Source organism: Alnus glutinosa, chromosome 12, assembly GCF_958979055.1.
Source record: "Alnus glutinosa chromosome 12, dhAlnGlut1.1, whole genome shotgun sequence".
In the NCBI taxonomy this organism is placed as follows: domain Eukaryota; kingdom Viridiplantae; phylum Streptophyta; class Magnoliopsida; order Fagales; family Betulaceae; genus Alnus; species Alnus glutinosa.
In genome coordinates, this window is record NC_084897.1 from 11,591,204 (window position 1) to 11,605,170 (window position 13,967).

At 40.7% G+C, this 13,967-nt stretch overlaps 1 protein-coding gene across 1 annotated transcript; it reads left to right on the forward strand.

Annotated features, from left to right (window-relative positions):
• The first annotated feature begins 11,027 nt into the window (after positions 1–11,027).
• LOC133852557 (uncharacterized) lies at positions 11,028–11,504 on the forward strand. The gene has a single exon (XM_062289328.1). It carries the CDS (start codon positions 11,028–11,030, stop codon positions 11,502–11,504), a length of 477 nt encoding a protein of 158 aa, XP_062145312.1.
• The last annotated feature ends 2,463 nt before the right edge of the window (positions 11,505–13,967 follow it).

Sequence of the window (13,967 nt, forward strand, 5' to 3'; positions counted from 1 at the left end):
TTCTAGTTTTTATTTTCTATATGTATATAATTTTAGTTTATATTAGTTGTAACTAATACTTTAGTTAGGGCTCCATTGAAGCCCTAATCATGTCTCTTTAAGTTTTTCAATTTGCTTTGCTACAATTTATATATTGATGCTTAACTTGATTAATTATAGTTTCTTGAATTCCTTGCTTGTTTATGTTTGGCCATCATATGCATGTGGTATGGATTTGTTATTTATATCTATTTGGATGACCGAGTCCTAGGCATAATAGAGTAACGAAAGAACCCTGACACAGGTTCTTGAATTAATCAACATAAAGACAATTGGAATAGATACCATATTCCAATCTAAGTGTGTTTACCTATTTCCATAGATTTATGCTTCCTTGAAGAAGAACTTAGTAGATACCATGCTAAATCCTTCAAGGAAGAAAAGAGTTAGAGTGGATACCATGCCTAACTCGTTGCTTAGGGAAATCAATAGCTTTAGGAGAAGATACCATTCCCTTATGGCTGGTAAACATTAAGTATCATGTTATGATTGTAGTATTGTGCATATTGTGAATCTTATTTGAGTATGATTAGCAGTAGATATTGAAGCCCTACCTTTTCTTCTTATTATTTTTAATTCAATCTTTTATCCCGTCGTATTAAACATATCTCTTTTAGGAATATCTTTTTAAGCATAATTTACCAATCCTCGTGAGAATGATCTCGTATTTGCCTACTATACTATCTTTCTGATCTTGTGCACTTGCGAGTAAAACATACAAGTATTTGCCTATTTATTTAGGTAGATATTTGCACAACAAAACACACGTGAAAAGGCAAAGAAAAAGCACAAAATGACAAAAAAAAAAAAAATAAGAAGGGATGAAAAAGACGTGCGGCACAGGGGGAATGCGATTTAACCCTCAAGGGTTCACCATCCAGACGTATCATTAATGCCGTCTGGACGTAGTGCCACGTAAGATATCGCACAAAAGTGCACGTCCGAACAAACCTGCCGCACCGTCCAGACATACAGAACCTCCATCCGGACGCTTCACACAAAAATTTGAAAAATAGAGGAAAAAGAGTAGAAAAATATTAAAAATAATTTCCAGAACACGCACCTATAAAAAGCTGATAACACAGTTCAATAGCATTTTAACACCGATGCTAAAATATAACAGAGAGTTAAGTAATTAGTTAGCAAAAATTTCCCTGCAGAAGAATTTTTTAAATAGTCTACTTAACTCATGCAATGCGTGTGTGTGTGTGTGAAGACTTTCTTAGTAAGGTATGATCTTCGCTGATATGATTTAAAGCAAATAAATTTTCTAAAGAGAGAATTTTCACAATTGGATCAATCAAAAGTCAAACCTTATCATACTAGGGCCTAGTCACCCTCATCTGATATTCTCCCCCTAAGAAGCAGCACAATTTTGAATTTTAAATGCACCATGAAGGACAAGATATATAGTTGTATAAGCACAAAAGCAGTGAATTTATTCATGTAACTTTAAGCTCAGAAGTATAACTGTGTGTTTCTTTTTGGTGCTGCAGCTTAGAGAGGAAGCCAGAATTTTTAGGGCTAGGTTCAACTAGCAAATTGGTCAATTTGACAATCTTAGCACATAAATAATCTCTCAAAAGAATTTTCAAAAGCAGAAAATGAGAGATGAAAAAAAAAAAAAAAAAATGTTCCTTTTGGGAGCCTTGGATAGTGCACATTTTCATAGCATGAGGAAAACAACTATCTATTAAATAGATGCAGCAGAGGAACTTTGCAGATCTCAAACATGAACTCTCAATTATATAAAAGCCAAAATAATTAATGCACCAAGAACTGAGACATCAGGTAAGAATACATAAGATATCTGAAAATCTAAATAAGGGAATAAAAATCTTCATCTTTCTCCCCCCCCCCCCACCCCTTCCTTTTTTTGTTGAACATGAAAGCAGAAAAAACAACAAAAACATGCAACACAGGAAAAGAGAAATATCTAGTCCAAGCTGTTGGTTTGTGTTAGTTTGTGATTGGCTACATTCTGTTGGACAAAATCACTTCTATGTAATGATGCATTTAAACAGGGATTCAGCGATTCAGAGTTCTTCTAGAAGATTCTGTACAGTATACAAGTCAGAGAAATTGGATCCCTTGTAGCCGTCAGGACGACGTGATATACCATCCGGACACCTAACTGTCCAAAGCATCATTCGTCCGGACGACGAGAACTTTTCGTCCGGACCTTCCTCTGTGTCGAGAAGTTTCGAACTGCTTTAGCTTGCATCTGTCTAGACGTTTCAGTAGCACGTCCGGACGACACTCAGTGTTCGACCAGCTATGGGATTTCTTTCCAAAACACAGATATGGGAAGATCGTTGCAACCTTCTGAACGATGTGGATTCCCGTTCGGACGTGCTCATCCATAAGGCAAGTCGCGCATTCAAAATTCAAACGTCCAGATGCCAGCCTTCATCGTCTGGACGCGCAAGCTACTTATATGGAAATTGTGTGCATCAGATCAACCGTCTGGATGACCATTCCCTTGGCCCAGACGTGCGAAGCTTTGATATGGAAATTGCGTACAGCTGAAGTGCAACTGTCCAGACGACAGGGCAAAACCGTCTAGACGCAGCTCAAATTTGGAAAGAATTTCAACGAAATTTTGGAAAGCCAATCGCACAGTTGTCCGTCTAGACGCCTAGGTTTTTCAAGCCAGACGCTCATTTGAACCTGCAGCCTATAAAAAGAGTTCCCTAGGCTTGAGAACTGCAAGAATTCGGTATTGAATTCCTTAGTGCTTCGAGAGTTATATTTTAGAGTTATTGTGCTGAGTTAGTCTCTCTCAAGCCATTGTTGTTGTGTGTTGTTGCTGTGCTGATCTGAAGTCTATCTTAGGGGTTGGCCCTAGGGTAAAGGATTCTATTGAAGACCCCTTCAAGTAGGAGACTTGGTTGGGAGGCGTTAGTGTTGGGTTACACGTTAGAGTTCAAGGTACAACCACTGCATAAGGTTATGTGAGTGCTACTGCTTAGTACCTAGTCTTGTCTTCTAAATAGTGGATATCCTGGGTTTGGCTGCCCTGGTGTGGTTTTTCTCTTGACTAAGTTTCCACTTCGTTAACAAAATATATGTCTCCTTTAATTCCGCATTTTGATATTTTGTTGCACACACTTGTTTATATTAGAAGTCATTTTAATTTTTCAGTTTGTAATTGGCTGCATTTTGTTAGATAAAATCACTTTCATGTAATGATGCTTTTATACAGGGGTTCAGTCATTTTCAGAAGTCTTCTTATTCGGAGTAATGGTTTTAGAAGATTTTGCACAGATTCCAAGTTAGAAAAATCTGATCCCTTGCATCAGTTCGGACGATGTGATATTCCGTCTGGACACTCAACTGTCCAAGCACCATCTGTCTGGACGGGAAGAACCTTCCGTCCGGACCTTCCTCTATGTCGAGAACATTCAAACTGTCCCACCTTTCATCCGTCTGGACATCTCAGCAACACTGCCAGACGCCTTTCGGTGTTTGACAGGTTGAAAGATTTCTTTCCAAAACACAGATATGGGAAGACACTACAACCATCTGGACTATGTATGTTCCCATCCAGACCCTCTCCTTCATAAAGTCCCGTCCAGACCCTCTCCTTCATAAAGTAAGTCGTGCATACAAAGTTCAACCTTTCGGACGTCAATCTTCATGGTCCTGACGCTCAAGCTTCATATATGGAAATTGGGTGCATCAGTGCAACTATTCAAACTTCAACCTTCAGGGTCCACACGCTCAAAGCCTTGATATGGAAATTGCGTGCAGCTACAGTGCAACCTTCTAGACGCTAGGGCAACACCGTCTGGACGCAGCTCTATTCAGGAAAGAATATCGGGCGAATTTGGAAAGCCAGTTGCACAGTTGTCTACCCAAATGCTCTCAACTACCGTCCGAACGCTGCCTAGGTAATTCAAGTCAGACGCGAATTTGGATTCCTATAGCCTATAAATAGAGGCCCCTAGGCATGTTGTTTGTAAGAATTCGATAGTGAATTTGGTAGAAGCTTAGAGAGTTTATTGTAAGAGTTATTGTGCTAAAGAGTCCTCTCTCAAGCCATTGCCAAGTGTTGTTGCTGTGCTGAACTGAAGTCAATCTTAGAGGTTGGCCCTAAGGTAAAGGATTCCATTAAAGACCCCTTCAAGTAGGTGACTTGGTTGGGAAGCGTTCGTGTTGGGTTACATATCAGAGTGCTATATACGATCTCTGCATCGGGTATGTGAGTGATACTATGTACTAGCTTTGTTTTCTAAATAGTGGATATCCTAGGTTTGGCTACCCCGGAGTGGTTTTTCTCTTAATTGAGTTTCCACTTCGTCAACAAAATATTTATCTCTTTATTTTCCGCATTGTGATATTTTGTTGCACACTATTGCACATACTTGATAAATTAGAAGTCCCATATCTTGTCCTTCATGGTGCAAGTAAAAATTTTATCTTGTCCTTCATGGTACAAGTAAAACATTTAGGTGCTGCATCTTAGGGGGAGTGTATTCGACGAGGGTGGCTAGGCCCTATTAAGGTTTGACTTTTGACTGATCTTTCTTTGATTTTCTCTCTTATTTTAGAAAATCCGATTGTTTTTGTTATATCAATGAACTTCATACCTTCTTGAGAAAGTCTTCACACACACACGCATTGCATGAGTTGAGTAATCTATTTGAAATTTCTGTCTACAGGAAATTTTTGTGCTGATTAAACTCTAAAACTCTTTTTTATATCTCTGTATATTTTTTAGATACTATCTGACTGCTTTATCAGTTGATTATACATGCGTGTTCTAAAGTTGATAATAGAGAAAATAATTTTTCTGTGAATTTTTCTTCAATTTCTGTTTTTCAGTGTGAAACGTTCGGATTGTCTCTCCTTGCATCCAAACGGGTGCAGTTAAAAAGGCCGGAATGATCAGGTTACATGTCCAGATGCGCACGGCCTGTAGCATGCTTATGTGGCAACGCGCGTCCAGACAAGTTAACGATCCATCCGGCCCATAGGTTATATATCGCAGGATCAGACCTAGCTGTCGCATCCCATTTCTTTCCCCTCATCATTTTCTCTTGCCTTTTTGTCCTTTTGCGCGTTTTTATCGTGGGTTAGTGCATAATCTTGGTGTCTTTTGTCTTTTTGTACTTATTTCTCTCCATTCCAGGTACTTTTTCTGTTCCTTTTATTCTTTTCAGTGTTTTATTAACTGTTAGTATATAAAATCTTTTGGGGAATGTGTTTTGAGATTAAAATTGCATATCTATGATATTTGTTGTGTTGGGACTATCTATTTTGGCATTCTTTTGGATTGTATTGAGTTATTTACTGTTTGTAATTTTTAGAAAGTCCATTTTACTACAGTTATAATGCCGAATTTTTTTTGGAAATGACAAAAAACTATTTTTAAGAATATTTTTGGCATACTTTGTTGGTAATTATTTTTGCAGAATCATGTCTGCTGACAATCCACAGCGGAGAGTCCGACAGAGGATAGAGGAGGATGTGGTAGCCTTTAGAGCCAGAATTATGAATAGGGTAGTCATTCCAGAGAGGAATGTCATTCGTACTGATCTTATAGTGGCTCCACTGGATAGTATCTATGAGATCATTTAGACCTATCCTCCACAATTGCGCATGCGTTGTGCTCACCAGGCTGGTCCAAGAATTTTATGTAAATCTTGAGGTGGTTTAGAATGATGACAATGGGATTATCCTACAATCTACCATTGTCAGGCATATTACTATGGTTGATCCTCAGGTTATCAGCCAGATCATTGGAGTGCTAGTTCTTCAGGTCTATACCAGTCCCTATAATGAAGTTGTATTGCCTCCCTCTCTGGATGAGCTCTTGGAATTCTTTCATGTTGTACACCAGGGTGAGGAACGATCTATTGCCATTAATATTAGTGCTTTGTCTCCCCCACACCGCATGCTAGCAAAGATCGTCCAGCACAATCTCTGTCCTATTGTTAGGCGGAGTAATCTGATTTTGAAGAGGGCACAGTTTGTATATGTCATCTGTCTATGCTTGCCTTTTTGCCTGTGCAAGCATATTATGGGTATTATCTTAGAGGCCAGAGATGAGAATAATACCGGCCTCCCCTTTAGCTGCTTGCTCACTCAGATCATTCTGTAATCAGGCATTTCTATAGCTGGAGATACAGGATCCTAGCAGCAAGTAGACATTGATGAAGTCAAATGCCCAGCTGAGGCGAGAGGATCAAGATGACGCTCCACAGCCCCCTCATATTCATGTTGTGGTACCTGATATAGGATCCTCTTCTCAGACTGCTCCTCCACCTCCACAGTAGGATGCAGGATATGCTTAGATCCTAGAGGCCTTAGTTGCACTTCAGGGTGGTATGAGTTCCATGTAGCTAGCAGTTTCTTTCATGCAGCAGTCCGTTTCTACTATACAGCAAAAGGTTCACTCGATCAACCTCCGTGTGGAGCAGACCCAGCTAGACATCCAAGAGTTCCTCAAGCACCATCATCTATCCAGCAGAAGCAATGATGACAAGGATGATGCGCCTATGGATGAGGCTGCTTGATATTTTTTGTGTTTGGTTTTTATCCATTTTTAGACATTTTATTTGTTTGGATAATTTGTTGAATATTTTTTCTCTTGGATAATTATTACTTTGTTTACCCTTGTCCTGCTGAGACATTTAGGGGGAGTAATTGTTTTGTGGTTTTTCTTATTACTTTGTTTTACCCTTTGTCATTTTGTGACAAAAATGGGTAGTAATTTTTGATTTGGACCAGGAATGTATTTTTAAACCGATCAAGTGTTTTTGTCCCAGAATGGTCAAAGGGAAAGTTTGTTGGTTTGAAATTGGCTACATTATGTTGGACAAAATTACTTTCATGTAATGATGCTTTTATACAGAGGTTCAGTCATTTTTAGAAGTCTTCTTATTCAGAGTTATGGTTCTAGAAGATTCTACACAGATTCCAAGTTAGAAAAATCAGATCCCTTGCATCTGTCCGGAGGATGTGATATTCCATTCGAACGCTCAACTGTCCAAGCATCATCCATCCTGAGGATGAGAACATTCCATCTAGACCTTCCTCTATGTCGAGAACCTTCGAACTATTTCAGCTTCCATCCGTCCGGACGTCTCCGCAACACGGCCAGACGCCTTTCAGTGGTCGACAGGTTGAAAGATTTCTTTTCAAAACACAGATATGGGAAGACATTGCAACCGTCCAGACGATGTGTGTTCCTATCCGAATGCTCTCCTTCATAAGGCAAGTCGTCAATACAAATTTCAACCGTCCGGACTTTAGTCTTCATGGTCCAGACGCTCAAGCTTCATGTACGGAAATTGTGTGCATCAGTGCAACCGTCCGGACTTCAGCCTTCAGGGTCCAGACGCTCAAAGCCTTGATATGGAAATTGTGTATAGCTAAAGTGCAACCGTCCGGACGCTAGGACAACACCGTTGGGACGCAGCTCTATTTAGGAAAGAATATCATGCGAATTTGGAAAGCCGGTTGCACAGTTGTCCGTCTGGACGCTCTCGGCTACAGTCCGGACGCCGCCTAGGTAAGTCAAGTTAGACCCGAATTTGGATTCCTGTAGCCTATAAATAGAGGCCCCTAGGCATGTTGTTTGTAAGAATTCGGCAGTGAATTCCATAGAAGCTTAGAGAGTTTATTGTAAGAGTTATTGTGTTGAAGCATCTTCTCTCAAGCCATTGCCAAGTGTTGTTGTTGTGCTCAACTTAAGTCTATCTTGGGGGTTAGCCTTAAGGTAAAGGATTCCATTGAAGACCCATTCAAGTACGTGACTTGGTTGGGAAGTGTTCGTGTTAGGTTACACGTCAAAGTGCTAGATACGATCGCTGCATCGGGTATGTGAGTGTTACTATCTATGTACTAGCTTTGTCTTCTGAATAGTGGATATCCTGGGTTTGAATGCCCTAGAATGGTTTTTCTCTTGATTGAGTTTCCACTTAGTCAACAAAATATCTGTCTCTTTATTTTCCGCATTGTGATATTTTGTTGCACACTATTGCACACTATTGCACACACTTGATAAATTAGAAGTCCTATAATTTTCACAAGCATGTAAGGTAAGGGCAAACCAGGCCTCAGGGAGAGAGGTTTGACTATACCAAGATAGAAAAATAGCCACTCGACGTGCTTTTTCTATCATCCCTATTTAATACCTGCATAAATATCTCAAGAAAAACAATAGGCTTTTACAACAACATGCAAAGATGGTTCCACAACAACATGCAAAACATAAGATAAGATGATACAAGGATGCAATGCACATGTACCTATCATGCTCTAGGATTTAGGAACCATAATCCTAAGCATGTGTGACCTCACTTACTAGGTAGGTCCGCTCCCCCTCGGGGAGTGGGTGTCCTCTTCCTTGTCCTATCCTCCCTTGTTTAACTGCAACTCCAGATATCTGACCAAATCTCACAGGAAAGAACTGATAAAAGGTGTTCCTTCATAGAAGATTTTCCTTTTTGTAGTCTTCTGTTTCTCCACATAAGGCTTCTTGGGGACCCAAGTCTTCTTTGCTGGAGTAGGCTTTTGCTGCTGCTGATACCTTGGAATAGGACTTCTGGGAGGAGGTCCATGATGCCTGGATGGCTTCTTTTGAGGTGGAGGACCCCTAGGCCAGACATGACTGCTAACTCCACATTGGTGACACATGGGAGTTTTAGGAGCCTACCAATTTGTCTTCCTTTGAGCTTGCCGAAGTGGGCACTTAGGTCTGATGTGCCTGAGCTCACCATGGTGATGACATGTGGAAGGCCTTCTTCTGATAGGAGGCTTGGCCTGAGACTGAGGAATAACTGGAACGTCTCCTTCCATAACAGTTTTTCCCTTATCCACACATGAGGGTGGAGATTCGGGAATAACTGGCTTTACAAATATAGTTTGGGATGTAGAAGGAGTATCAGAAGTAGAAGGAGGAACATACCCGAGTCCAGTCTTGTCAGTTGGGCACTTCTGAATGGAGAGTATGTGAGTCAGCTTTTCGCCAGAGACTCTCTCTAGTTGTAACTATGTCTCCAGAAGCCTCTCTTCTAGATCATTGATCTTTATCAGCATAGTGGTCTTTTCAGTCCTTAGGCTATTTAGCTCTATCACTTGTTGTTTGTACTTCTCCCTCAGTTTTAAGAACTCTATGTATTGAAGCTGATAGGCTGTCTGCATATCTTCTTCATCAATATTCTCAGAGTAGTGGGACTGATAATCCTATTTTTCTTCGTATGGGGCCACGAAGGCAAGAAACTTTTCTTCCTCAGGAGTTTCTTCATCCTTCTCAGACTCATCGCTGAGAGTAGCATTAAAGGCTTCTTGTGAATCATCTAATGTCTCTCCATGTGCACGTTACTGCATGGGTGCCTAATCAGGAAAGAAACATGGTGCAGTGCTGCTGATAATGGAAGGAGACTTCGGTTTTTTGCTCTTCTCGTGCAAGGACTTAAATGGAGAGAAATGTGTATGTCGGTTGCTGCATCCTTGCACTGTTGGGATTTGGAAAGACGTGGCTCTCTCTTGATACCTATTTTGGAAAGAACTTGTGCATGGCTTCTTAAATAATATGTGCTGCTCTCAATACTTATTATGGAAAGAATAGATGCTATTCGATGCTGCCAACAACTAGAGGAAACGTGGTGCTGGCCTTGAAGAAAATCGTGTCTTGCTTCTTATCCTGGAAAGCGAATGTCAACTTGTCAAGCTTGGAAAGAATTGCAACGTGATTTCAGCCTCTTGCTTCCCGTTTTAGTGCACTGCCAAGAGGTGACAAATCATCAAGTGCTGCCTTTTTCCTTACTAAGGAACTATTTGTCTCTTGTAGAAAGAAATCAAAGTCTTGGTGTTGCCTTTTCTCTTTTGGAAAGAACCGTGTAAAGCCTATCTCGGTCTAGACTTGTGCCTTCCACATTGTGATAAAAACATGCATGTGTTCATGTAAAAGAGTTTCTCTTTTGTGCGGGAAAAACTTGCAACACAGCCGCACCACATGTTCTTCACTTAACGCAAAAAATTATTCTCTCAAATTTTGCTCTAAAGCTTCCAAAAAATGTGTACAATTTGACCTGACTGTGAAAGATAATTCCACTTCTTTGCAATTTCACATAAAATTTGTCATTTTCTCTCAAATCCCAACAAAATACTAAAACATTTAAACTAACCGAAAATATTAGAAAATAACCAAGCTAAAGTTTTAGCAAATGCAAATTAAGGGATCTAAATACACAATATTTGGCACTCATCAATAGGAGGCTTCTGAGTGACTATTGTACTAGCCGGAACATCCCCATCAATAACTTATTTTCCTTTATCCAGGCCGACGGATGGAGGCTCGGGAACTGTGGGCTTGACAAATACAGTCCTAGAGGTAGAGGGGATATCAGAGGAAGAAGCTACATACTTGAGTCTGATCTTGTCTGTTGGGCTCTTATGGATTGACATCATATGGGTTAGCTTCTCATCAGTGACCCTCTCCAACTGTAGCTGTGTCTCCAGTAGCTTCTCCTCTAGATCCTAAATCGTGAGCAACAAGGAACTCTTCTCTGTTTATAGACTGTTCAGCTCATGGATGTGCTGCTTACGAGTCTCCCTCAACTTCTCAAACTCTACATAGAGGATTTTATAGGCCTCTTTGAGTTCTTCCCCGTCTTCATCATTGTGCTCAGAGTGGTAGCATTGAGAATCCTCCTGGTCTTCATGTGGAGCCACAAAGGGTAGAAATTGATCTTGAGTAGGAGTTTCTTCTTCTTCTAACTCATCACTGAGAGTCGCATTGTAAGCCCTCCCTTTACCCTGCTTGAGATTCCAACAGCCAACCCGAATATGCCTAAAGCCTGAGCATTCAAAACATCTGGGGCCTCTTGGGTCTTTCTTCTCAGCTTTTTCAGGCTCAGATTCTCTGGGGCCTTTCTTCATTCTTTAGGAGAATTTCTTCTTAAATTTATCATTCTTCATTAATCTCCCAAAAATTTTGGCCAGCATATCGGACTGCTTTCAAGACTCCCATTGGTATGTCCCCATACCGCCTTATTTTTGGAAAAGCCTGCCACCTCCCAGTGGAGCTGCAACACAATGCATATTGGGCCATCAAACGGCTTAATTTTGATCCCCACGAGGCGGGTTCTCAGAGGAAACTCCAGCTTGATGAGTTGGAGGAAATTCGGAATGATGCGTACGATTGTGCGAAGCTCTACAAGGAAAAAATGAAGAAGATTCATGATCAACAAATTTTGAGAAAATCCTTTGAAATTGGTCAAAAGGTTCTTCTCTATAATTCTCGTTTGCATCTTTTCCCGGGAAAACTCAAATCTCGATGGACCGGACCGTTTATCGTTCGTACTATTTCGACCCACAGAGCTATCGAGATTGAGGATCCCAAGAACGGCAATACATTCAAAGTAAATGGCCAAAGGTTGAAACCGTTCTTGGAATTGAAAAATCCAGAAGTAGAGGAAATGCTACTGGACGACCCCGTCTATCACGACTGATTGGGGGACGGTCGGGCTAACGACGTTAAACTTAGCGCTTGGTGGGAGGCAACCCATCCATCTGGTTGATTGTGTTTGTTTACATTCAGTTCTTTTTCTTTATTTTCGGTAGTTGTTTTTATTTACTAACACTCCATCCGTGCATTTCATGATGCCTAGTCCATTATACGGCTGGAGCAGTGTTGTGTTTTTCAGGACAGATGCGCCTACGTCCAAGTTTGGGGGAGTTCGATTCGCCCCATCTTTTCCGTCTCTCCCGGTAATGTATCTCTATTCACACATTGAGGACAATGTGTCATTCAAGTTTGGGGGTAAGGAATGTCCTTTCGTTTTCCTTTTGTTTTTATGTTTTGTTTTTTTTGTTAAAAAAAAAAAAAATCTGAGAATGTGTGACATTTTAACTCTGATTTGCATTCATTGGCGAGTTTAAAGTTATGAACACATGATCATTTGACTAAGACAGCTGAATTGGTTACTTGTTTTTGAATATGCGATGATATCACATGTTTTACCTTGCACTTAGCACAGAGCACACTAGCATATATTTGTGAGGCATGAAATGTGAAACCAAATATGCTTGTGTTTGATATCTTAGATTTCAATTGGTTGACGTGTTGGGTGACTACCTTGGCATCTGTGTATAGTTTATCTTTTAAAAAAATAAATAAATAAATAAAAATTTAGTGTAGTAACTGTTCTAAGCCTTTTGTTGAGTAACCGGGCCTCTTGCCTCATTAAGCAGTGAGTGTTCGCGTCAAAAAACAAGAAGTTTGGAATGGTTAATGTAGAGCTAAGGGCTAGTTTAGCTTCGTAGCCTTTTTGACTCGAGTTAGTACATCTTTAAGGGTGTTCTACACCTAATGCCCTAAAGCCATCCGGTTTGGGAGTCATTGGTCTAAAGCTCGTTACATGGGTCAATTAGAAAGCTTAAGGAAGCTGGACATTGAACAGTCCGCACGAATAAAAATTAAAAAAAAATAAAATAAAAAATATATATGAGTTAATTTTCTATTGCCTTGGTTGTCATCCAATGGGGATCCCAATGAGTTTTGAGCATTGAATCATGTATATAGGAACTACATTGAAACCTCATAGTCACGTGTTAGTTCACTTTACACCGAGGGAATGTGTGGTATTTCAACTGTTTATTTATGAGTGATTTAATTCAAGCTTTCTCTAGAATCTTGAAGATGGAGTTTGTGATTTTAAACTTGCCCATGAATAAAAACCATGATTTCTATGACACTGCATTCTTGGTAAAAATCTTTGGCAAAGTGTTTGTGGGTATCACTTCTGTTAAATCCTCACGAGACTTCGCTCGTCTACTAGGGATGCCTAGTGTTTTTAAAGGCTTATTGCATACGCTAAATGCAATCGTTTTCTTCCCCACGAAAGAGGAATTAGTGTAGGTATTTCAATTTGTTTTATTTTGTTTTGCATTGCTAAGGGACTAGCAATATGTAAGTTTGGGGTGTGATAGGTTTTGAATGTTACACATTCAAGCCCTTTAATTTGCTATTGTTAAACCCTTACCCTCATTGTAATTTAACATTTTATCTTGTTTTAGTGTTTATCTTATTTTTAGGTCCTAAAGAAAAATACACACAAATGCATCAAGGAAACCGAACATTAAATTGAAGAAGAAGTCAGCATTGAATTGAAGAAAAAAATTGAGTGTGCAACTTAATCTAAATCATGATGTGGCTAGGAGCTTTAGATGATGTGCTGGACGTTGGAAATTGAAGTCATTATTGCAGGATTTTGTGGAAATTCAGCATGAGGTGGTGCAGGATTTTGTTGAAAGCATGAGGTGGTGCAGGTTTTTGTTGAAGGCAAGACACGTGAGGCACCAAACCTGCAGCAAAAAGCTGCTGGACAGCAGCTTGCAAAGTTGATGGGCAGCACCTCTCCCTCTTGTCTCCCCTTGCGTGTCCCCCCTTTCAAAGCTAGCAAAAGTAGGCCTGCAGCTTGCAAAGCTGCTGGACAGCAGCTCACAAAAGCTGGACAGCAACTCATGCACGTGAAGGGCAGCAACATGGAATGAAAAAGCTGGAGCTGCTAGACAAGCAGCTCATCACCATCTCCACACGGTAGCTTCTCCAAGGACAGCAGGAGCATGCACCTTTCGGCCAGCAGCTTACCCCAGGACAGCATGCACACATCTTCAAGGCAAGGACGCATGGGCTTGGACAGCTCCTGAAAGGGACAGCACCTGCTGGGCAACATTCTTCCACGCCACCTGCAGCAGCTCCAAGCTCCTAGGACAGCAGTCCACGTCAGGCCAGCAGCACCAAGGACAGCAAAGCAGCATGGGCTGCACGATTTTACCCAAGCTGGCAGCAAGGACAAAAGGAGAGGGGAGAGCTTGTTCCAAGGAACCAATCCGGAGAGAAAAAAAACAGGGAGGGAGATTGGGCTAGAGGAGCTCTCGGTGGACAGCAAGGGGATGGAAGGGTTTTCAAC